The 26,074-nt window shown below is 41.8% G+C and overlaps 1 protein-coding gene and 1 long non-coding RNA gene across 6 annotated transcripts in view; one reads left to right on the top strand and one right to left on the bottom strand.

Moving 5' to 3' along the window:
* LOC143860650 (PHD finger-like domain-containing protein 5A) overlaps positions 1-18,797 on the top strand; it is a 40,641-nt gene extending 21,844 nt beyond the window's left edge. For 3 of the 5 annotated variants that reach the window (XM_077371398.1, XM_077371402.1, XM_077371401.1), the window contains exon 3: positions 17,974-18,797. In XM_077371398.1, coding sequence (XP_077227513.1) covers positions 18,003-18,335 — 333 coding nt within the window. In that variant the 5' untranslated portion in view covers positions 17,974-18,002 and the 3' untranslated portion in view covers positions 18,336-18,797. The remainder of the gene's footprint in view (positions 1-17,973) is intronic. The other 2 variants (XM_077371400.1, XM_077371399.1) reach the window with 2 other exon arrangements.
* Positions 1,811-6,820, bottom strand: LOC143862686 (uncharacterized). Its single transcript, XR_013240432.1, has 3 exons — positions 6,572-6,820; positions 5,718-5,791; positions 1,811-1,956 (listed from the first exon to the last, which is right to left on the bottom strand). It is a non-coding gene; the product is annotated as an uncharacterized LOC143862686 (long non-coding RNA).
* Positions 18,798-26,074: the final 7,277 nt, after the last annotated feature.

Raw genomic sequence — 26,074 nt, 5'->3', positions numbered from 1 at the left:
TTTTTTCTGTGTTGTGCATTTGCGCATCCCTCCTTTATGGAAAACCCTTCGGCAACCATCCCTGCCCTTCATCTCGTGATTAAATCGCATATGCACCCCCTTCTTAATCGCATGGTGCGATTAACCCTGCCACATTTTTCGATTAACACCTCCAAAATATCTTGCGATTACGCTTCCTCTGTTTCTTGCTATTACTTCTCTCTAGGGTGTGTGATTACTTATCTCTAGGGTGTGTGATTACCCTTTTCTCTCTGGGCATGTGATTACTCAAACACGAAAAAAAAAAACAAGTATCTCTCTCATGTGTGTTTGCCGTAAGCTCACAAACCTCCACTCTAATTCCATTTTGTGTTCTCCTCCACCCTCAAATCTCCATTCAAAACCCCAAATCCAACTCTTTCCTTTCTTTCTCTTTTGAATTTACTTTTAGAAAGAAATCTTCTTCCCCAATTCCTTTTAGGCATCCCAATCTCAAGTCCAAATACTTTTCTTCTTCTTTTTTTTTGTATATTTTGGCCTTTATGGTTTGTGTTTGTGTAGACATACTCCCCACAATCATTTTCCATTCCCAAATCTTAACTCTAAATCTCTTTATTTTCTCTTTTCTATATTTTGTTTTGGGCTTGTATGGCCTTTCTCTTCTTCAAGGTGCACCCCAAGTGTTTGAGGAAATGTCTCAAAGGGGTTTTGTGCCTTGGAAGTCTTCTTTTCGTTTCACGTTGAAGGCCTTCGGCCTCAATTTGAGGGGGAGTGTTGTCTTGTATTGTTTTCTTATGGTTCTCTTATTCTTGTCTTGTTGTCATCTCTTTGTTTTCTCTTTCACTTTCTTGGATTTCACGGCCTTTGGGTTGTTCTTCAAGGCACACACAAAGTATTTGATGAAATGTTCGAGAGAGGTGTGGTGCCTTGATTGTCTTCTTTTTGTTCAAGTTGAAGGTATTTGACCTTTAGCATGAAGGCGAGTGTTATCATGTAGTTCTTCTTTTGTTGTCTTTTCTTGAGGAGTGTTAGTGTGTCTTAGTATTGTCTTCGTGAGGGGGAGTATTGTTATGTTCTTCTTTCTTGTATTTGTCCTCTTTTATTGTCTTTTCTTGAGGGAGAGTGTTATCATCTTCTCTTTATGTTCTTCGTTCGTCTGCTTGGTGGTTTTATCGTCTTGTTGTCTTTTCTTGTCTTGTTGTCTCCGGGCTCATGTAGTCTCGCTCGAGGTGGGATATTGTTGGTGATTATGTTCTTCTTCTCCTTCGTCATGTGTCTTCTCTTTCATGTCTTCTCCTGGCATATTTCTATGCATTAGTTTCCGAATTTATGCCTTACCTTCTTACCGGGAGATGGTTTCCCAATCATTGGTCGGCTCTTTTCAGGCGACGGTTTTTCCGTTGACCTTCTTTCCGGGCGATGGTTTCCTCATTTGCCGGTCGGCCCTTTTACAGGTGACGGCGTCTACCTTCTTTCTGGGTGATGGTTTCCCCATCATTGGTCGGCTCTTTTATAGGTGACGGTTCTCCCGTTGACCTCTCTTTTCGGGTAATGGTATCCCTACCGTTGGTCAGCTCTCTTCAGGTGATGATGTTCATGCCGTCGACCTTGTCTCCAGACAATGTTTTCCCTAGGGGTGCAACTCGGGTCGGGTTGGGTCGGGTTGAAGCCAACCCGACCCAACCCGAGGAACCCATTTTTCCAACCCGACCCGACCCAACCCGATTTCCAACCCGACTAGACCCAACCCGACCCAACCCGATTTGCAATTTACTCAACCCGACCCAACCCGATTTTCAATTCGGGTTGGGTTGGGTCGGGTTGGGTTGGGTTGGGTTGGGTTGGGTTGGGTTATCTCATTAAGAATCAGTAAGCTTTGTAGGCTGATCCTAGCCCCTCTGTCAGTAATATGGTGTATCTGGTAATCGGGTTCATGCCCTACAGGAGCAAGTACGCAGTCGCAGATGCTGAGTGATCCTACAGAAAATATGGTTGAATAAATAAAATTGACAACTTTGTATTTGAAGGATGTTTGTTACTTGGACAAGAACACATATCAGCCTTCAAAAAATATATATTGCTATGTATATATTAGGACATAAAAGTATAGTTACAAACAGACTTATATTAAATTAACGAAAAAGGATGGCAATTGCACTTGTTTTGGTATCTGCACTCTGCAGCCCTGTTGATAGTATATTCCATGCAGAGAAAACATGGATTTCAGAATATGGACAAGCAAAAAGAACTGTTGTTGGGGTGAAGGATACACAGACGGTTTTGCAAGAGGAAGTTCACAGAAGTTACAAAGATTACATATGCTGACTTCCTTTCATAACAATACAATGCCTAAATTTAACTTTTTTCGTAAAACCGTGACGGTTTCATAAACACTGTTAGAAATAAGGAAAGTGTGCAGTGAATTGGAAATCTACGAAGATCTTTTCAATGAGTAATTGATAGGAGTATATCAATATCATATACAAAGTAGAAAGTAATACCTATACTTGCGAGTCGATTTACCCATTTTGGAATTGAGTTTCCAATCAACTTGTTAGTTGTTACAGATATCCTTGTAACAGACTCCACTCTTCGGATAGTCATGCGCCCCACCAAGAGTTCCACTAAATTTAAAATACATTTTTTGCTATAATAAACTTTGAAAGTATATGGGCAATAACCAGGTTACCTCCATCCATGCCCCCCAAGAGTTCCAACTTTCGACAGTGGATCCACAAAGTAAGCTCCCATTCTCCAGCAAGATAGGCAGAAGAAAGAGCAACAAAATAGATATTTCATCACAAAATTAACTATAATTCACCTGGAGCAGTAATGAGATAACCCGAGGAACTACCCAGCCTTCTTACGTAATAAGAAACAGGCTCAACACATTTTAGTTTTTTACAGTACCTGAAGGATCAACTTCCCTTGCAAGCTTTGTAGTGTCTGATGTAGCAATGTCTTGATTAGCGGGACAAATGGCCAATACAATGTGATATAACGAAGATAAAAGCAAACTTCATTTTCTCAAGCATTCATGTGATATAATGAAGATAAAAAACAATCCATCCAAAATGTCCAAACAGTAGTCCAAAGCATGGTCAGACAAAGCATTTCAGTTGTTTCACAAAAAAAAGAAAAACATGCATGAGGTGACAATCTTTAAATACACAAAACTTGCTCAACATCCACACATCAACAAAATACTAAACTAAATGGGTGAATGGGAAAAAAAGTCCAAGTCAAAGAGCATTGAGCAACACCACTCCAAGTCTGCACCAACGTATATCATCTCACTTCCCTTGATGTCTCATGTCAAGCTGCAAGCCATGTTCTAAAACTATTAAAAAATAGCACAACTCAAATTTCTTATATAACTAATAAAGGAATGACAAAATTGCATTTCATTCTCCTCTAAACAATGAAATGTATACCTGCCGTAGAATCAATTCCAATGAATAGTCAACCAGCTCGAACTCCCTCACCGATGACTGAAAGAAATACAAGAAACATAATTAGTACTTTACAAAAGCTAATTATCTAATGTCATTGCTATGGTACAAAAGAAATACAATAAAAGTGAATATTTAGTTACCTTCTAACTCAACTTGCTCAAGCTCTTCGATTGCTTCTTCAATCTCAGCAGGGGTTGATGAACTTCTTAACCAATCTTTGGTGCAAATCAGACATTCAACAAGCTTTGGTGTCAGAGAGCTACGGAATTGATCAAGTACCCGTCCCCCTGAACTGAAAGCCGATTCCGATGCAACTGTCGAGATCGGAATTGCTAAAATATCACGAGCTATCTTACTCAATATGGGAAACCTTGACCCATTAAATTTCCACCAATACAAAATGTTGAAGTTAGAATCTTTTTCAAGACGCTCAAGCAAATAACGATCGAACTCTGATCCCTGAATGTTTTCTTCTTCTTCGAACTGTCTACGATACTCATCTTGAAAACTTTGAAACTCAAAATTTTCTTCATCAAGAAGCTCAATCTGATTTTGTACACGAGGTTGATTTGATTGAGATGAAAAAACCTCAGAAACCACTTCAATGGTTTGGTAATGCTTCAATAGACGATCGATAGCATTTTTAACCTTTACAATCAATTCCAAGATAATGTCAGCAGAGCGAATTTTAGAATAACAAAATTCTAAATATTTCAACTTATAACGGGGATCAAGGACAACCGCTACAAGTAACATTATGTTCACCCTATCAATGTTGCCCCAATACTTGTCGTATTTTTCCCTCATCTTCAATGCCATATCACGTAGGGAAGTATTCTGACTATTTGACCACTGCCTTAACAATACTTCAATGGCATAAACCTCGTGAAAATAAACATTAGAGGTGATATAAAGTGATCCAGATAACTTTTTTGTAGAGGTATAAAATCGTTCCAAGAACCTACACAAAACTTTTGCTTGCTCCCAATCCTCCTGAGTAGGTGTCCCATCTTTGAGGTCTTTCGGATAATTAGTATCCAAATCTTCTAAACGCTCGAATGCCTTTTGGAACTCTAGTGCAGTCTGTAACATAAGGAAGGTAGAGTTCCAACGAGTGCATACATCAAGAGACACTACCTTCTTACATGATATCTTCTCTTGCTCCACACACACTTTAAATTGTTGTTGCCTCGCAGGTGAACTTCTAACGTATTTTACCGCGCCACGAATTCTAAGCACTGATGTCTTGGCTTCCTCTATCCCGTCTCTTACAATTAGATTTAGTATATGAGCGCAACACCTCATGTGTAAGAAATCACCCTCCAATAATAGACTATTCTTCTTATTCAGTCTTCTTCGCAAACTTCGGATCGCAACGTCATTTGAGCTACAATTATCAACCGTAATCGTGCAAACTTTCTCCAAGCCCCACGCCAACAAACATAATTCAACTTCATTACCAATTACTTCACCCGTATGTGGAGAGGGGACTGCACAGAAATTAATGATCTTCTTATGTAAATTCCACTCTCTATCAATGTAGTGGATAGTGAGACACATATATCCAAGGTTTTGGATGGAAGTCCACATATCAGTGGTGATACAAACACGTTGCTCTGATATCTGCAATTGTTCTTTCAGTTTCCTCTTCTCGCTCATATACAACTCTAGGCAATCTTTAGTAACGGTGGTACGTGATATAAGACTGAACCTAGGTTGAAGAAATTTGCAAAAATTTCTAAATCCCTCACGCTCAACGAATTTGAAAGGTAGCTCCTCAACTATCAGCATGCGCACCAATTCTTTTCTACATAAGTCCTGGTCAAATTTCCAATTTGAAATTGAAGTACCAGCTTGATCAGAAAATGTAGATAACGACAAGACTTGTTGCCTCCCTCTGTTATGGTGTGGATATCTTACACACTTTGTCAAATGCCGTTTAAGTGTACTAGTACCTTGAGTACTATCACACCCAAAATCTCTGTCACAGTAGTTGCATTTTGCCCTATTTGGCTTCCCTCCCCTTGGCCTCGGAATTTTGCTAAAATGTTCCCAAACACGTGAGGTGGTTCTATATGGATTTTTACACTTTGATGTAACCTCCTCAGACAAAGAAGTCGTATCAAGATCAACATTTGTATTTAGATTGGCATTGTTTTCTTCCATAATTTCCATTTCAGACATCTGATCATAGAATGAAGGAGATGAAATGAGTAAAAAAATAAAAAAATGTACCGATATTGATGAATTGAACAAGCAAAAATAATGAGATAATATCCATACCCCCAATCAATAAGCTGCTTGTTGAATCCCTTTGCCTGGATGAGGATGAAATTCTTAACCCAAGTCTCCACAACCTGTATGAAATTCCAAGAGCATCAAAGTTACCGAAACGAAAATGATCCAAATTACCAAATGCAAATAGAATCCACAATAAGACTTCCCAGATTGTGAGATTACTTAAACAATCCTAATTAAACAATATGCATAGATAACACTCTAAATTTACTATTGTTATTAGGGCAATAGATCATTAGATAATAGTAAAAAAAACTAGGAGGTTATTCAATATAGGAGGCAAATTTTTGATAATCCAGTACAGAGCATAAAAAAACATGAAATTTCTGCTATTACTATTATTATAATATCTGTGGAAGAGAGAGCTTTGCATTTTACAAACCCTTTACAGAAAAAAGGACAGAGGGATTAACAAAGATTTTGATTCTCGAAACAAAAGGAACCCAAAGTAAACAAAAAATGAAATCTCTGCTTGTAGCATAAACCCATTAAGAAATCAAAACCCTAGAATAATTGTGTCCCTTGTCCACAGATCTTTAGATAAACCCTAACAAATAAACATAGGGCAGTGATATTTCCCCCTCTGAGGCTCTGATGGCTATTTCCCCACCTTTAACAGTTTTCGTTAGCTTTTAATCTTTTATGAAGGGGTGGAGAAGCAACCGTTAACTCCAAAAACAAAAGGAACCCAAAGTTAACGAAAACTGTTAAAGAGGGGGAAAATAGCCATCAGATGGGGAGAAATATCACTCCCCTAAAGGCCTAAACAAAACCCATAAAAAAAGAAAAAAAAACGAGAGAGAGAGAGAGAGAGAGAGAGAGAGAGAGAGAGATCTTACCTGCAAGGAGGGGAGCTGGAGAGGGTTCGTCGATGGTCCGATGGAGGAAGGGAGAGGCGAGCCTGAGAGGGTTCGTCGAATGTCGATGGAGGAAGGGAGAGGCGTGAGGCGAGCCAGAGAGCGTAGAGGCGGTAGAGACGAAGATGGGAGAATGGGTTTTTTCAATTTTTATTTTTTAACTTTTTATTGGGTTAGGGACTTAGGGTTTTGACTATACGTGTATTACAGATTTTGGGTTTTTGCCTTTTTCAGTTTTCTATGTATAAAAGTATAAAACTATAAATCATTAAATCGTAAATGACTAAATTCGTAATACTGAAAGTGAATAAGGGAATAGTGGAGGAATTGTCGGGTTTCGGGTCGGGTCGGGTTGCCCGACAACCCAACCCGACCCAACCCGATTTCCAAATCGGGTTGAATTTTCTCAACCCAACCCAACCCGATTTCCAAAATTGCTTGACCCAACCCAACCCAATTTCGGGTTGAACCCGACCCAAGTTGCACCCCTAGTTTTCCCCATCGTTGGTTGGTTATCTTCTTCCTCCTTTTCTTCCTATCTTCAGACAACGATGGTCATGCCATTAACCTTCTCACTAGACGATGGTTTCCCCATTTTTAGTTGGTTATCTTCTTATTTTCTTCTTATCTCTAGGCGATGGTTTCCCCGTCGACCTCGTCTCCGATGGTTTCCCCATTGCTTGTTCTTCTTCTACTGGCGTTGTGCTACTTCGCCGTTATTCATAGTGCGCACCGCTAGTTTGCAACTTTATTCGCCGGGCTCTCATTCAGAGGGAGGCCCTGTTCTGTTTGCTCTTGCCATAGTGTTGCTTCAGGGGGAGCTGTTCCTTTTTTGGTGGCCACGATTCTCGACGATCGTACTCTTATGGTGGCCGTTATCTTTTATTATGTATTCACCAGACCACCTTGAGGATGAGTGTTATACCAAGCTGAATGTGTGTATGAGATTATGTACTTTTTGTTATTTTTAGTTGTTATAGTTTTCTTTGTGCCAAGCTGGAGTTCCATAGCATATACACTTTAGCTTGAGGGGGGAGTGTTGAGTAGTGTGTTAGGGTAGTTTAGTCATTACTTGTAGATTAGGGGTATTGTAGTCATTGTACATTGGATGCCCTATTTGGGCATATATATACATCATTTACATGAGGAGCTCCCTTAGTAGAGACTCTCCGTCCTTCACTCCTCTTCTCCTCTCTTCTAACCCTAGCTCCATTTCTAATAGGAGGAACCTTTGCCCTCTCTGCACTGGCCGGTTTAGGAAGAAACTTCTACAGGTTTTATTGGGCAGGTTGGTTGTAATCCCCTGCTCCATTCTCTTTTATGATTATTTTTCCTCAAACTATGTTTTTTGAATGATTATTTTTTCTTAAACTATATTTACCTTTATTTTGTTAATATGGGTGTATCTGTAATTTGATTGGTTAGAAATCAACCAATGGGGTACATGTTTACATAGGGGCATTCCAGGAATTTGCAAAAATAAGTGGTAATGGTGTTAATACTTGAAAGTTCATGTGGGGTATTTAAAGGGAAGAGTTTTAGTAGAGAGAAAACACGATTTAAGAGGGGATTTGTGTCTTGCATTAACACGTGGAGGGATGTGGGGGGGCGGGGGGGGGGGGCGAATGGGTATATGATTTTACGAAAAAACCTTATGAAGTGGTGTAATTCGACGACTCCATCTTTATTTAAGGAATTTGACCACCCCATACTGCCCACCTTTGCTCTGTTGAGAGAGAAATTGAGAGGTTGTGATGAAAAAGGATTGAGAGAGATTATGGGGGAGAGGAAGCACTGTTGGGAGGAAGATCTTGTTAATCTAAGGGAAAAGAAGGGAAGGATTCGGGAATTTGGAAATCGTCCCGGACCCATCGGAAACATCTTGGAGGGAGTGCAAATTGAGGTAGGTAGATTGTAACTTCTCCGGTGTATTGTTTCTCCCTATGATAAATTTCACAAGAAATTAATCTATGGGTTAAATGAGACCTCTGTAAATGTAATTACATACATGATGTGAATTAATTGCATACCTCATGCATACTTTGCAAATTTTACGAATTGGTTTATACTTTATACACTTGATTCATGAATAGTGATGCATGTACGGTTGAAATTCAACCACTTGTACATTGATTTTTAGAAAAAAACCTAGTTTGTATATGCATAAAAACAAAAATTTGTAAGAAAATAAGTTGATTAAATTGTGTGATAACTACGATTTGCATTGAAAGCCTTAAAAAGAACATTAAACATTAGAAACCAAAATAAATATTTTTCTTTAGCTTAATTACAACATTCAAATTTAAAATGGATTGAAAAGTTAAATTTGATTGGGTTTGGGATACCCTTGGCAAATCACATGATCGGGTTGAAAGATACACATGTCATTATAACAATTTGTGTTGAAAGATACTCTTGATATATACTCTAGAAAATACCCTTGACTTATTGGGAAAAAGGGGTTGAAAGATACCCCAAGTACCTTGAGACCTAAGGATTTTTCAAAATTAATTATAATCTTCGAACTGAGACCTACCCCAGTCTTGGTATGGAATTGTTAGTGCGAGTTGTGTTTCACTGACTTGGTACCCACTACCTGCCAGGGGGTTTGTACGCTGGACGTGATCACGTAGACATGGTCGAGATGGAGCATGTAACGTAGCTCGGGCCCCAATGGTGGATTTTGCTGGTTTATTTGTGTCTTTTGCCATAGACGATGAATTTTGCAGGCCACCATTGATGGATTTTGGGGTGAGGACGATTGATTATATTTTGCACGCACTTGACTGTTGTCCCGTGAACGTTGGTTAATGTGGTGTGATCTCGTTCGTTTGGGTACTTGCTTGCCAATGAGGTGTGACATTGGCCTCAAAGAAGACTGAAAAACCCCCTGGATAATAATTTTTAAACAAAGTTATGAATTTGAAAACTTCGTAATGCACTTAGTTTCAAAAGCGGCTTTCCAAATAATTTTTCTTTGAAATATTGTTAATTTGAACAATGAAAAAGCATGTTATTAACTTGCATAAGTTAAGATTGTAGGCATTGCATCGTATTATATATATATGTGTGTGTGTGTGTGTGTGTATTCGCTGGTCGGTTATGGTTTATCCGCTAGGCCATTGTACTCATTATTGTTTCCTACAATTTTTCAGACCTTGAGGATCATTAGTATCTTCGCTGAGCAGTGGAGATTTGCCACGCGGTTGATCGAGAGATTTTACTTCAGTCTTTTATTCTCTAGTTTAGTATTCAATGTGGTGAGGTGATTTGATGCTGATGTATTTAGAATACTTATTATGAATTTTGTATTTGAGATGGTATTTTATTTTAATTAAGTAAAGTTAGCTTCCGCACTATTTAGTAAATGTTCTGAAAGATATACCCTTTTACAATGATTATGCTGTGAGTAAATTGGTGAATTGTTGGAAATTGAGCCTTGCATGTCTGTAGGGGTAACTTTACAGACATTGCGGCGACTGCTATGGGCACCGGCCTAGAAATTTGGGTTGGGGCGTGTCATTGGTTGTCAGGGATGGATCAAAACCCTAATTTTCAACAAATTTTTTCACCCCAATGCCCCTTCCAAGGAATCATCCTATATGAGATTTGGTATCGTACCTTAGGTTAAAAACATGTCTTCTAGATGTAGTGTTCATCGAATAGTTGAGTTGTTAGAAGGCTGAAACGCTAAATTTGAAGGGTTGCTATCCCACCTGGATGGTGTAGATCGCCAAGATTTTCATGCACGTCCTATAGACTTGGAGACTCCACAGGTTGCACAGTCATAATTTTATGCTAGACAATCATTCTTGTTACCTTCTATAGAGAGCACGAAACTAGAGCAACGAACCAAAGGCACTATCATCATACAAAGCTGGTTTTGACGTTCCCTAGCTCATACACGCCACACAAGGTTAAACATGACAAAGTCAACAAGAGTTTCAGTTTCAAATCACACCAACAAAGCTACCGATCGTAATGTTTGGACCCTGTCGATTTTTTTTTTGAAAATTGACATATTTCATTAATATTAAGATAGCAATCGGGACTGACATGCCGGCACCAGTCCAAAAGAGATAAACAAAGCATTGACATTGGTTTATATTCATCCCTGCACACAAAAGACTGTATTCTTTACATCATCTTTCAACCACAAAGTATGTACCACCTATGCGTGATAAGGCCACCACTCACTACTCTTCAACAACCTAGAACCTTAGAAACATCATCTGGCAAGACTGGAGAAACAGATGATATTGCCCCCTATGAACTCAACACTACCAAACTCCTGCACGCCCAGGAAAAACCTACCTAGAACGTCCAGACGAAGCGAAGTGAAAGAACGAATCTCTCAAGCTACTACAATAGAAAGTAAATTCTAGATATGTAACATATCAATCGGCAAGCTACTAGGCAGTAAATCCTGGGGAAGATCATTCTTCAAATTCTTAAGCCTGAAAGTTGAACCTTTGGCTAGCATAGCCTCTCCACAAACCATTAAATCCAACCTAATCTATCCTAAAAACCAGTCCTTCTATCTCACTGAACTAAAACATATTTCCCCTATTTTTCTTCTCCTAACATCCCCTATCATTTTCCGACTTTCCAATCCTCTTTTCTCTTTTTCCTACTCCTTTTTCTCTAATCCTTCCCTTTTTTCTTTTTTTTTCTTTTTCTTCCTTTTTTTCTGTTTTCTTCCTCGGGGCCGGAAGGCATATCATTCAGGGTTATTACCCTTGGCCCCCATGTTCTCCTTCTCCTTACCAACTTCTCTCTACTCCTTCAATGTCCTAATAGCCATAGCACGAAACAGGTTTTTTGTTGCTTCCAAATTATCATCAAAACCAATTCCAAAAACATCACCTATTGCCAAGAGTTCGTCCATTTCCTCACGAGGGACAACAACATCCTCTTCCAATTCCAGGAAGTCTATCAGTCTAGAATCCACCTCCTGCGTATTCTCGACCTCACCCATCCGCTTGCGAATTTCTAAGCCAACTTCCCGATCAAGGGAGTCTCGAGACATCTGGGAGACTTCATTTGAGGAACCTATTAACTTCTCTAGCCGATCAATCTCTGCCGCCTTATTCTCCTCCCAACGATGACGACGCGCAAGACGCTCTTCTTCTAGAGCCTTCTGGAAAAAATCCATCTTATAAATTTGAACAAATGCTTCTTTTGGATCAGACATGCCTGAAATCTAGAAGAAGCTTTCCTTTTTAGCCATAGCTTCCCATTTGAATTGCTTCCATTGATTCTTCAAGATAGACATGTAAGTTTCCTTGGGAGTTGGATGTTCTTTGGTTGCCATTTGTTCATCATACTGTAAATCTCGGAGAAATTGAAAATCGCTTACCTGAAACGAGACTGTCTCCTGATTGGTCGGAAGAGATGGAGGAGTAGAATCCATAGAGGGGACAAGAGGATGTAAAGGTTTATCAAAGTCTTTTAGAAGAAGATTAAACTTGGATGCTAGACTGAGATTTTTTGGTTTCTCTCTCTTACAAGAACCAAAATGTTTCTTTTAAAGAGAGACAAACCGCCTTTTGTAGCTAATAAATATTTTTTCTCGATATTCATCCCTCGCCCCTGCAGACCTTTTCGGGGTCTAGCGCTTTTTATGAGGGCACAACTCCTTGACGATCGACTATTGGTATTCTTCGTTGAATTTTTCAGGATTATTTTATTCTTCTTCCTTCTGAAAAAATGATTTTTGATTTTTACAGACTTCTCGACTAACACGGGGTGGAGGTTACCGTAAAATATATCCTTTCTAGTACCTTTCCCCGCAGAAATGCTAGATTTGGCTTTTAAATACTTCTGACCTGATATTTCCTTGGGACTGACCAAAATCCCATTCGGTGATGGGACAGGACCTTTCAATACGTTTTTTCTGAATGGCCATTCCCGAGGTGGAAGAAAGTTCAAAATCGGGAGTAGGTATACCAAACGGCTCTTTCCCAATGAAATTGACCAAATTACCCCCGGAGGCAACCGGGATAGGCCCAACCGTTGGCGGATCTTCGATATTAGAGAATCTAAGTCTCACTGATCTTGCACCTGTATTCAAAATAGGAGACTGAGGCTGGAGGGATAAAAGGTAACCTCCCAAGGCATCGCCCCCCTTTCGGAGAATAGAGGTAGCTTGACGTTGGGACTCAAAGGGAAAAGCACCGATAAAGGGCTCAAGCAAAAAGGTTTGCTAAGCTGTGGCAGAGCCCAATGTCTTTTAACCCAAGACCAAATTTCTTCCAGTAGGACTCTGTTTCTCAAGGTACCAATCAAGCAGTTTTTCAAAAAGTTCTTCCTTTGCTAATCACTTCACTAGGAATAGATATTACGAGGTTACTATCCTTAGAGGGTTTCGGGATGTTTTGGTAAGGCATCTTCGGGATCCATACTTTTCCAGAAGCTATCTTTCTGCCGATATCAGCAAATATCCTGTTTTTCGGCTCCAAACATTTTCTACAAACACGCGTAGTGCCAAAATTATTGTAGCTGCACTTTGAACACCTCCGATCACTTGCATTATGAGTTGAAACAAACTGCTTTCCGCGAGCAAAGCCATTTCTGAGGTCAAGACAGCGTGTCAATAAATCCAAATCTTCTTGGCTTCCGATCGATCGAGGGAAATTTTTTTTTTTTTTTTTTTTTTTGTCGGGGGGGGGGGGGGGGGGGGGCACTAGGGGTTATCTCTATTTCCCCTTTGGCCCAGAACTATCAAGGAACCCCGACAACAACTGTTGTATACCCCAATCGAAGATAACGCTTCCTGGGTAGAGTATCCGCTGTCGAGCAAATCCAGAAAGGTCGGGGATGCCCAATCCAGGCTGGTGCCACAAATATAGTGATTGGAACTAGTATCCAAGCCTACTTGAGGGTTAAAACGTCGACGACTAAAGAAATCTCGAACCGACATCTTTCCCCGCATCGGTCAGCCCTTGTTTTAGCAAGATTGGTGCCTTCTCAACCAGCCCTTGTAGCTCCGCGTAAATCTCTGGGTGTGATCTGTCACCGGACCCTGTCGATTTTTTACTACTTGCTTGAGGAGAGATGAGAAGAAGTGTACAGACTTAAGAAAGCTGAGGACCCAAATTGTCACGGTACAAGGAGTACATTGAAGGTGCACATTTTGATTATATTACTTTGAGTCAATAGAATGATTGCTCAAAGCTACTTGTGCGTTGGAAGTACCTAGGTCGTAGGAAAGGACAGCCGTAAGCGACAAATGCAAAGATTTCGGGATAGGGAAGGGAGAGAAGAAAGAGGAGAAAGGAGAAATCAAGAATTCAAAATGGGTCGGAGAAAAGGAAGATGGAGGCGGTGATTAAGAAGGGGAAGCCGACAAAGTTGAGTCCTCTGGCTGAAGCACAAGTCCGTGCGGAGAGGCTGCAGGCCTTCAAAGCTGATGCTCTTCACAGACCAAATCCTGGTTGCCGACGATGCTCTCTTCAAGCTTATTTAAAGGGCCAAAGTTCAATAACTCAGAGCCTGCATCATCCACCTCTATACTAAAGCTGTATATTATGACTTCTCTGGGCATGATTCTCAGAGTAGAACTGAACCAAAGGCATCCTCAATCTGTACTAGAAGACTTTCAAACCCTAAGGTTAGTAGCACATCATGTTTCTTCCCTAAAGTTGGGAAGCAATGACCTAGTTCCAAAGCCAAAAGTAGACAAAAGTATTTGATGAGCATGCGATTTAGAAGATCTCAGCAATTATGAGCCTGCGATTTAGAAGATTTCGGCAACAATGAGCCTGTGAACAAGAAAATCGTTGATTTGGAGGTTGAAGGCGACCGAAAACTATAACTTGGATCTTTTGCTTTGATACCAATTTGATGCAGGCGGGAGAAGAGAAAAGGAAGAAAGAGGAAGGAAGAGAAGAAATGGAAGAATAGAAGAATAAGAAGAAGGTAAGAAAGGAAAGAGGGGAAGAAGGAAGAAGAGGAAAGAGAGAATTAGAGGGGAAAAAAAAAATCTGTAACTCAATATTATTCCAAAAGGTAAATAGAAGTCCCATACACCACGCTTATATATAGGCAAATAATCATGGAAAATAAAACTCCTGAAAGTAAACATGGAAATAACATTCCTAAAACTAAATTACATGGAACTAAAATCACTAAGTCCTTTTAGGCAAATATGGCCCCACGGGTTCCTCCGATCCTCATCACCGAGGCTCGTGTATTTGGAGATATGTTTCTAGTATGTTTTTAATTAATTATTATTTTCTGAATGGTAGATATGTTTGTAGTGTTAGGGATGTATTCTTTTATTTTTGCAAGGTTTATGGTGCGTAAAGGGATAGGGTGAGATTTTGGGAGGATGTGTGCTTGTGTCTAAGTCTATTGTGTCTTGAGTTTCCAAGCCTCTATTGGATTGTCTGTGACAAAGGCAGTTGGTTTTTTTTATTGTTTCGAGTGTTTTGGGGTGGGGAGTGTTGTTGCCATCTTAAGGAGCAGGAGATCGAAGCCTTGACCAATCTTCTTGAATGCGTCGATAATGTGTTCATTGCTCCATGCATTGATGATTGTAGAATTTGGGCACTGGATCCTAAAGGCATGTTTACCGGATGCTCTTTTTTCTATTGTCCAGTTAGTGGTCCAGGTTTGTCTAGTAACTGGTCTAGGATTTGGTTGGTAGCTGCCCGTCCTAAGGTTCAAAGCTTTGGGTGGATGGTTGCCCGTGGGTAGATTAACACTTTTGACATTCTCGAGACAGCAATGCAGCTTAGGGAATAGATGCATTCTCTGCCATGTTCTCGAGGAAACCTGTAATCATCTATTCATCCACTATATGATGGCTAGAGTAGTTTGGAGCCACATCCTTAGATAGTTTGACATTTCGTGGCTGCATAAGGAAAAGCACTGCCCAAAGTAGGGCCCACCGATCAATAATACTACAAAAATTAACTTTTTCGGCGTATCTTTGGGCAACCCGAACCCAGCTTGAATTGGCTGGGCGTGGGGGCGATACAAATGAGGCTGGGGTTCGTGCCATTCTTATGGGTTGTAGTATCTGCTTCATTTCAATGGATTCTTTTTTGAATGGCCGGAATGAAGCATGTTCGATATTAGTGGAAGGCAACTCGTCCAATGTTATTGCGCGGGTCATTGGCTCTCGGTTTCATGTAGATTTATCAATTTTATTACCGAATTCAGGGTTCTTATCTATCATTATCACCATTTCTTGTCTTTTCAACATCCCCCCTGCAGTGCAAATGTGTTGGCTGATTTGGTAGCCAAAATGGGGGTGCGTCGTGAATCCTTGTATGTGGGGGCAGTCTCTGCCTCTGTAACTTGTATCCTTGCTTAGTTATCTTTTTTTTTTTTTAAAGTGACAAAATAAATGAAATATATTCTCGCTACTCTAATAAATCTGACAAAACTGGTGTTGTAAGCCCAAGGGTTCCCATGGGTTAATCATTCACCTTACCTCTTGTTATGATGCTAGCGAAACAAATTGATTAGCATTTATGGACTGATGTGTTGCTTTGAGGTGTTGTGTTGTATACATGATTTTCATGTACATAACTCTTCTCAACACATGGCTTGTGGATCAAGGATCAAAGGAACCAAGAGCTTGCATCTACAGTGAAAACATCCTCATTTGAAGATGTTCAAGTAAAGAAGCTCATCATGAAGATCCCACAAGTTCCCTAGGCAAGTGTCAAGAAGGAGCTTGGAGTTGAACATGCCATGGTGACTCCTCATGCACCTCTCAACATGATTTGAAGATCGGAGGAAGTCACAAAAGCCAAGACACAGTTCAAGATGTTCACTCAAGCTAAAGAAGTCCAAGGAAGTGCAAAGGAGCGAATACATTCCAAAAAGACTCAACGGTATTATTTTTAGAATGTATTTAGAGTCCTCTTGATATTTTGTAAAAAGCACTTTCAATAGGTTTTCAAATGGTTTTCATACTTAAGTTTTTACATTTTTGAAAACCATACACACCCAAAAATGTGTTTTCAAAACCTAGGACTTAAGCCTAAAGACCATGGCCCAAAAGCCCCTGAACTTTGAAGTTAAAAATAGAATTTTACACAGGGCAGGTCGACCGGGATATTCCGAGCGACCGTGGGATGGTACTTGGAATTCCAGGATATCTCGAAAATTATCGGGCTGGTCGACCGAGTCAAGCCGGGCGACCGCGGAATGGGTTCTGTTTCATCAGAACCATTTTGGCATGGGTTTGGGCGGGCGACTGCCGTGGGTCGGTCGACCGAGATAGGTTTTATGAGTCGAATTTTTGAGCAAACAGGTTGACCTCACCGGACAACCGCCATGGGGTCGGTCGACCGTGACGGTAAGAAATTTGAAAATATAAAAGGGTGCTTGATATGGGCGGGCGACCGCGATGGCTCGGTCGAGCAAACTAGCCGTTGGGGCGTTTTTAGCTTGACTTTTTCAAGCCAGTTATTTACAGTTTTACCCTAAAACGGTCATATTTTCAAATACACTATATACACATCATTAAAACCTATCTCTACAAGCTTTTGAATATTTAAGAAGGATCAAAACCCATTTTCCTTTAGCTAAAACCTTCTATCAAAAGCTAAAGCTCTTTGATCTTGCATTTGCACATTTTATCAAGAGGAACTCCATAGGCTTTACATTTTATCTTCCTTGGAGTGTTTGTGAGCTTTCAAGTTTGTAATCCGCCTATCTAAGAGGCAAGAGAGTTTTTCTTTTATTTTCTTCATTTGTATTTGAGGGTCTTCTCTTCGGCCCAGTAACAAAGGTGAAGACGTTGTGAGGGTCTACTCTTCGGCCCGTTAAGAAAGGTGAAGACGTTGTAAGAGTGAGTGTGCCCTCATCTAGGCTTCGTGCGAAAAAGGGTTTGTTCCCTTCGGAGTTGGAGGAGTCGGGTGTACGGCTTCGAGATTCGCCCTTTGAAGAATCTCATTGTTTTAGTGGAGCGCCCCAAGGAGGTAAACTTGGAAGAGTGGAGTAGGTCTTGTGATAGACCGAACTACTATAAATCTTGTGTTTCTCTCCTCATCTTCTTCGCACTTTGTGGTGATTGGTAAACTCTACCCCTTCTTGTATTTATATTTTATTAAAACAAGGGTTAAGGCAAATAGGCTTAAAGTAATATCTAAATCCTAAATTTCATTATCTTGAATATTTTGAACAAGGGTTAGATTAATAAGTGCTTAATTAGTAAATTAATTTTAATAACCCATTTAATTAAGACCAAAATTTTTATTGACCAATTCACCCCCCTCTTGGGTTGTCACACCCGTATTCCAGGTGTACTCGAGCACTCAATTTTCTCGTGTTTGGCATATAGATATAGATGTGATACCATATCATTAACTAAGCACTTGTACTTAATCTAGTAGCATAACAGATCTATGAAATATGTGGTGCAGGTGTCTGACAAGCTAGAGTTGGCGTCAGCATGGCAAAGCACCATCCTGATCTTATTATGTGCCGAAAGCAACCTGGAATTGCCATTGGCCGTTTGTGTGAGAAATGCGATGGGAAATGTGTGATTTGTGACTCATATGTGCGGCCTTGCACACTCGTGCGTGTCTGTGATGAATGCAATTATGGTTCATTCCAAGGTCGGTGTGTTATTTGTGGAGGCGTTGGGATTTCTGATGCATACTACTGTAAAGAGTGCACTCAGCAGGAGAAAGATAGGGATGGTTGTCCCAAGATTGTCAACTTAGGGAGTGCCAAAACTGATCTATTCTATGAACGCAAGAAATATGGTTTTAAAAAACGATGAAGCATTGCAGAGGATTACAGTGGTCCATTACATCTTTTCCATATGGTATGTTGATAACTTCTGATTTTGAAATTACAGAAACCTATGTTTCTTTCTGCTGACATTCCAAGTAAATCCTTTTTGTTTCTTATGAATTAGGAATAGAGATTAGACAATTCTCTTCTAGGACAGGCATGCAGCATGGCAGTAGGGCTAAAATACCTCGAATATTATCGTAACTCTGTGAATGGTTATCGTAACTCTGTGAATGCAGTTGTCAGCCTTGACCTTCTATAATGGTTATTTTGGATTTAAAGTAACTCTGCGACGTACTAAAATACCTCGAATTATGGTAAGCTGCGAAATTGCCTATATGTGATATCTCCTATATTACTCAAGGCTCTGTTTGGATTGCAGGGAAAACATTTCTGGTAGAAATTTTATTTCAAGGAATTTTTTTAGTTTCTATTATTTTGAGGGATATGATATTGCTGTGACTTATTTAGAGACAGTCATTATAAATTGAAGTATTTGCTAGGGATTTTCGCGAAGGGCATTTTGTGTCCAACTTTTGCACGAGAGAACACCTACACATGCTCACTTTTCAGCAGATTTTGTGTTATTAATTTATTCATCTAAGGTGGCTTCTCGTGCAAAAGTCAGCCACGAAATGCCTTTCCCTGAAATTCTGTAGCAAATCCCATAAATTGGAGATCCTTCTAAAAGAAACACGAATTACTGGTGCAACTTAATTTTTTGGGGTTTGCTGAGCTCCATCGCAGAAGGCTTTTTGTGGCTGGTCTGTTGCACGTCAGACCAGCCACCTTGTGAATGGAGACAAAAGCTGTTGTCTTCATTGCTGGTCTAATGTGCAACAGACCAGCCCGCGAAAACCCTTTTGCGATGGACGCTAGCAATTCTCTAATTTTTTTAATGTGTAACCAAACACGCTATGTGAGAATATGATGTTGTAGGCAAAGAATGTAGGCCACCAATAGCATCACAATTGATAGTGGGACGAACTCACCTCGTTTTACATGACTGCTTGTTAAAACGTGTAAAACAAGGTTGGTTCATCCCATTATCAAAACATGGTTGTGCTTATATCAGTCTGGTCCACAAAATATATACCATTAGTCCATAACTAATATTTTATGGGGTGAAAAATGAAAATGATTGTGAGCAGAGAGCTTAAATTAACGAGTTGCAGAAAAAAATAGATTTATAGTGGTCTCAATACCATAGGAAAGTTGGCGTAGCAACTTTTCCCATTATATTTGGCATGCTAAGGTATTGAATAGAAATTAGAAATTTAAACTTATAAGAAATTTAAATGTGTAAAATATTTATTAGCTATTAGGGCCCGTTTGGATATCCCTTGGATTTGGATTTGGATTAGGAGGTGCATTTTTTTTTTTTGAAATCCAAATTCGGCGTTTGGCAAGCCTTTATGACATCTGGATTTGGATTTGAGTGAAATCCACAAGATTTACAAATTCCTCATCTTAGTGTAATTTTTTGGATTTATAAATCCTTTCTGCGAGAGGTTATTTATAAATATAAATGTGATCCGTAATGGGTTAAAATGACCAAAATATACTAAAGAAGTGTTAAATGACTAAAGTACCCACATGACATTAAAAAATGATCAAAATACGCCATATTAGGTAAAATGACTAGAAAACCCAGGGTCAGGGAAAATGACCGAAATACCCCTATACCAAGTAAAATGAAAAAAATACCCCCGAGTCGTGCAAAATGACTAAAATACCCTTATGACATAAAAATAATCAAAATAACCTCATATATGGTAAAATGACTAAAATACCTCAAGATTATGGAAAATTACTGAAATACCCCTATATCAAGTAAAAATGACCCATGGCTCATAAAAAATGACTAAAAATACCCTCATGAGATAAAAATGATAAAAATATGCTATATTAGGTAAAATGACTAGAATACCTCCGGGTCAAGCAAAATGACTGAAATACCCCTATACCAGATAAAAATGAAAAATACTCCCGAGTCGTGCAAAATGACTAAAATACCCTTATGACATAAAAATGATTAAAATAACCTTATATAGGGTAAAATGACTAGAATACCCCAAGATCATACAAATAACTGAAATACCCCTATATCAAGTAAAAATAATCCATGGCTCATGAAAAATGACTAAAATGACTAAAAATACCCTCATGAGATAAAAATGATAAAAATACGCCATATTAGGTAAAATGGCTAGAATACCCCCGGGTCATGCAAAATGACCGGAATACACCTATACCGGGTGAAAATGACAAAATACCCTGAGTTATGGAAAATGACTAAAACACCCTTATGACATAAAAAATGATCAAAACGGCCCCATATAGGGTAAATGACTAGAATACCCTTGGATCATGGAAAATGGCTGAAATGCCCCTATATCAAGTATTTTAGGGCATTTTGGTTTTGTTAGATTTCAAATTCAAATCCAAAGAGCATCCAAACAAAAAAAATTAATTTAGATTTCAAATCCAAATCTATACGTGGTCATCCAAACGGCATTATTCATAAATTTCTGAATTTTAAAATTCTGGATTTTGAATCCATGGATTTTGGAAATCCAAATTCACCTCTAAATCCAAATCCAAATCCAAATCCAAATCTAAGGGGTATCCAAAAGGGCCTGATGGCGTCAGAATCCGGGTTCGCGATCGCGCGGTGGGTAGAGAGCCTCCGCGGGGTTCTGTAATCACAAACAAAGGGGTCAGGGAGGTCCGGGGTGGGTCCCGGACGACCACTTCGACACCCAAGTCAGATTCTGGACCAACGATATAAAGAACAACCATAAATGGTGAAGGTATAATCAGGTTTACTAGGGCCAATGTGCGGGCTCTTTCTCCGATATCTGGGTGGGCGAGTTAGGGGCCGCGGGAGGGATAGGGCGTCCAACGCCTCCTCTCCTTCTTGATTAAAGTTGGGGAAGCCCTACTGGCGATATAGAGCTTCCTCTAATGGCTTTACTTTTTTCGGAGTCCTTGCTTTTCCCTCGGTTGGATCGGGTCTTTTCTTTGGGGCTTAATGGCGTATTTATACTTTGATCTTGCATGCAAATCCTCTTCATGGGGCGCCGTGTGGACCTTTTCATCATTTCAGAGAGAAGGCCTTCTTTTGCTGGATTGGGTTGCCCCCTTGGTTTTACGACGCGTGTGGCTTTGTTGCGTAATCTTGCCCATAATCGTGATGATGAAGTTTTTTGGAGGCGAGGAGGTGACACGTGGCCTTACCGTGTATTAATGTCTCTTCTAATCGTGATTAGATTCTTTCGCCGCATGGGTGACACGTGGTGAGATCCAACGGTCTACCATATTAATGCCCTATCATAATACCCCCCTACTCCTTTGGTCCAAGGGAGTAAGTTTGTTTATCTGGTCAAAGAATATCATGACGAGGGCATTTATGGGAGCCTTGGAATACGAGATGACGTGCTGTTTCGTTTGGCGGTTCCTTCCCGAGGAATTGTAGTGTCATTATGCGGTGCTGGTCGGTCATCCAATAGGAAGTGGACACGCGTAGGGCAAGTTGCTTCGTTTCCTTACCCAAGGGTTTCTCTTTGGGTTTATAAAGGATGACTTTTTCCGCCTTTTACACAGATCACTTTTCCGCTCCTTTCTCCTTCTTTGCTTTCTTTCTGCCTCTCTTCGGGCTTGCCAGAGATGTTGTTGTCTCTGGAGGGTCTCTCTGTAAGTGATAAGGGGAAGGCTGCTACCGAGGGGAGTCCTCCCAGCAGCCCTGAAACAAACCCTGACGGGTTGGGGCCTCAAAAACCAATTCCTGAGAGGAGCCCGCCTCAAGGGTTTCCCCCACGCTCTCATCCTCCTCCCCTTTTTGAGAGGGAGTCCCATGAAGCCTTTGTTCATCGCAACTGCTCGTTCTTCTCTTATGTTTATTGTAGGGAAATGGAGGTCTGTAGCCGGATGATCGACATGGATCGAGAGATCGCAGCCTTGCGTGTGGAGAACGACTTGTTGAGGAACCGGGCGAGGTGGCTAAATGACCAGACATCGGCGGGCCTGGTGGATCCAGATTGGGGGAGCTCTTCGGAGGAGGAGCATAGCGATAATGAGCTCTCTGATGCGGAAAACTCTTTCAATGGCCAGTCGCTTTAGGCTGGAGGGAATGGGATGAGGGGGACTTTGGAGGGGTTCTTTTCCTTTTTTCTTTTTTTTATTGGGGGTCATGGGGGCCCAGGTCTGCGTGCCCTCTCTTCTTTGTCTTTACTCTCCTCCCCCCTTTTTTGTAGGCCCGTGGGCCAGAAGAAAATAGTTATGAATAGTTTCTTTTTGTACTTCTGACTTGTATCTTATGCTTCCTTTCCATCTGCGCAGTAGTCGAGTTATTTGAGCGGAGCGGTAGAAGTAAGACCGGGCCTTTGTTATGCGACCCGAGCCCTTTCCACTGTGCTCGAGATTTTTGATCTGGTGGAATTGTATGCCAGACCCTTGTGATGGGTCCCGAGCCTTTTCCCACTGTACTTGGTATTTTCCATCTGGTGTAATTGTATGTCGGACCCTTGTGATGGGTTCCGAGCCTTTTCCCGCCGGACTTGGTATTTTTCATCTGGTGGAATTGTAGTGGCCCTGCCGGACCCTTGTGATGGGTTCCGAGCCTTTTCCCGCCGGACTTAGTATTTTCCATCTGGTGGAATTGTAGTGGCCCTGCCGGACCCTTGGGCTGGGTTCCGAGCATTTTCCCACCATACTTGGTATTTTCCATCTGGTGGAATTGTATGCCAGAGCCTTGTGATGGGTTTCGAGCCTTTTTCCACCGTGTATTTTCCATCTGGTGGAATTATATGCCAGACCCTTGTGATGGGCCCCGAGCCTTTTCCCACCGTACTTGGTATTTTCCATCTGGTGGAATTGTATGTCGGACCCTTGTGATGGGTTCCGAGCCTTTTCTATGCCGGACCCTTGTGATGGGCCCCGAGCCTTTTTCCACCGTACTTGGTATTTTCCATTTGGTGGAATTGTAGTGGCCCTGCCAGACCTCTGGGTTGGTTCCGAGCCTTTTCCCACTGTACTTGGTATTTTCCATCTGGTGGAATTGTATGCTAGACCCTTGTGATGGGTTCCGAGCCTCTTCCCACCGTACTTGGTATTTTCCATCTGGTGGAATGGTATGCTGGACCCTTGTGGTGGGTCCCAAGCCTTTTCCCACCATACTTGGTATTTTCCATCTGGTGGAATTGTATGCCGGACCCTTCTAATGGGTTCTGAGCCTTTTCCCGCCGGACTTGGTATGGCAGGGCGATCTAAAACCCGAGTCCTTTCCAGACTTTTCATTAGGTGGGGCTAAGTTCGAGGAGGGTCCTTCAAATGGTGGTTCACCTTGTTTTGGACGGGAAAGTTGTAGAGATAACTTGTTCGGGAAGTTAGAGGCAGGGGTAGGAATGTCTTTTTCCCGCAAGAACTGGCGTTTCAATTTTCGGCGGTTTCCTCGAGTTCCTAAATCGGCGCCATGTGTGCACGTCCCACCCAATTGGAAAAGGCGGGAGGCTGGCTGACACGTGTTGAAACCCTAACTTTTAAGGCTTCCTAGGGACTGTTTCGCCTTGTTTCTTCGTCTTCTTTGGGTGAAGTGGGTTTTTCTTCGAGGCGATCTTCTTCTCTTGCTGTTGATTCTTCTCTGGTCTTTGCTCCAGTGAGTTCCATTCCTCCTGTCTCAATTGATTTCTGATTCTTTTCCGTTTGTTCTTCGACGATGTCTGATACAACCGATTCTCAAAACCCTCATAGTGAGTCAATAGAAATAGTGGAGAGCGACCAGCCAAGGAAAAGGAGGCGGTTGGTAAAGGGTGGGGACGGCCATTCCCGAGGCAACCAGATGCCCAAAGACTTGGAGGATAGTTCCGGGGCTTCTGGCTCATCCTCGGAGGCCGCTGCCTCTGAACCCTTTGCTCAGGCTCTTCCTACTCTCGAGGAGGAGATTAGGGATATAAGGGTTGGCCCCATTATCCGCCCAGGCTGGGTGGTGTCGTACAAGAGTTTCTTGGACAAGGGGGCGGCGGAGAGGATTAGAAGGGAGTATCATATCCCTGATGATTACGGGATTAGCATCCCTTCTTCCAAGGATGGGGTGTGCGAGGGCGTCACGGAGGAGGATGTGGCTTTTTATGTAGAGGCTTTTAGGGCAGGGGTTAGGTTTCCGCTCTTGGGCATTATAGTCGAGGCCCTCGAGTTTTACCGGGTGGCCCCCTCCCAACTGGCACCCAACAGTTGGCGCACTCTTTTGGCCTTTGTGGCCAAGGCGGGCCTTCACGGGGTTCAGCCTACCCTTCCTTTGCTTAGTAGTTGCGTCGCCCTTAGTCCTTTGGTGAAGGGTGAGGACAGCTGGTTGTATCTGACCCAGCGTCCTTAGGGGAAGATTGCAGCGAACTTGCCTTCTTCGATCAAGAAGTGGAAGGAGGAGTATGTGTTCATGATCCCTCCGTTGGATGCGGATTGGGGTTTTCCTAGGTCTTGGAGGAGCTCGGATGAGTGGAGAAGGAAGTCCACCCCCTACGAGTCTGACTATAACAAGTTTGACCTGGAGAGGCTTGCTTCTGGAGAGGCCATCGATGTTTCTGAATTTAGGTGGGAGGGAAATTTGACGAAATATGCTCTGCTCCGTGCTACGGAGAGGAGGGCCCGCTGGACGGGTGAGGAGGTGGGGGAAAGTTCCGCCAGTATTCGTGGTGAGCCCCTCTCATTGCTAATAGTTTTGTCTGGGGTTTTCTATCTTTGGTATTCTTTTCTATTCTCCTTTTTTTGTTCCCTGTGCCAGGTATGTCTTCCTCCAAGGACGCTGCGAAGGGAAACTCATGGTGAAGCCAGCGAAGGGTAAATCTGGTCGGCCGAAGATTCCCTCTGACTTTATGGCTGCGGCAAGAAAAGACCGGTCTGCTGTCAGGCCTCTTGAGCCCGCGCCATCCAGTTCCTCCGGCCGTTCGGTGGGGGCAAAAGATACGACAAGACTTCCTCCTAAGGAGTCGGAGCCACCTGCCAAGAGGGTCATTCCCCCTCGTGCCCTTCAAGGGAAGGCTGGTCGGCAGGTCCATGCCTCGACTGCATTTGTTTAGGACACCCCAGTTGGCTTGAGGGGTCATGCATGACTAAGTTGCTCTTGGAAAGAATGGAGGTCCCCACGCAGTGTTAAGAGATGCAAGGAGAAACGTTCAGGCCGGAATGGAAGATTGGTGTGGAGGACGGCGTCCTGTCGAACCCACGGGTTGGGGTGGAGTTGGGGTTGATGACGGCCCTCTCTAGTGACGAGGCCGAGTTGGAGAATTTCCCACGCAGGGCGCTGGGGGCTCGGTATCTTCATTCTATATCTTGTGTAAGCATTGCTTTGTCGACTTTGTTTTCTTGGATGTTTTGATATTGTACGTGGTGAGTTGCTAATGGTTCATTTGTGGTGAGACTTCCCAGGCTCAGAGGTATGCCAGGAAAATGCTGCAGTACATGATCGAGGACGAGTCCGAGATGGGTACTTTTGAAGAGCGTATCCGTAATTTGGGCGAGAACCTCGAGAAGGTCCAAGCCGAGAGGGCGGCGCTTGATGACACCGTCAACGACCTTCGGGGGTAGCTCCAGATGTCTGAGCAGTTGGGGGATAGGGCGGAGAATAATCTGTTGGTAGTCCGTCAGACGTATGCTGAGGAGCTGGCACAGGCGCGGGAGGAATGGCGAGATTCAGAGGAGTTCTTAAAGGTCGCGGCTGCGTTTAGCATC

This window comes from Tasmannia lanceolata, unplaced genomic scaffold (assembly GCF_043159265.1).
Source record: "Tasmannia lanceolata isolate RefF3 unplaced genomic scaffold, GAP_Taslan_0.1 ptg000037l, whole genome shotgun sequence".
Lineage (NCBI taxonomy): Eukaryota > Viridiplantae > Streptophyta > Magnoliopsida > Canellales > Winteraceae > Tasmannia > Tasmannia lanceolata.
This window is presented reverse-complemented; position numbering and strand designations above follow the sequence as displayed.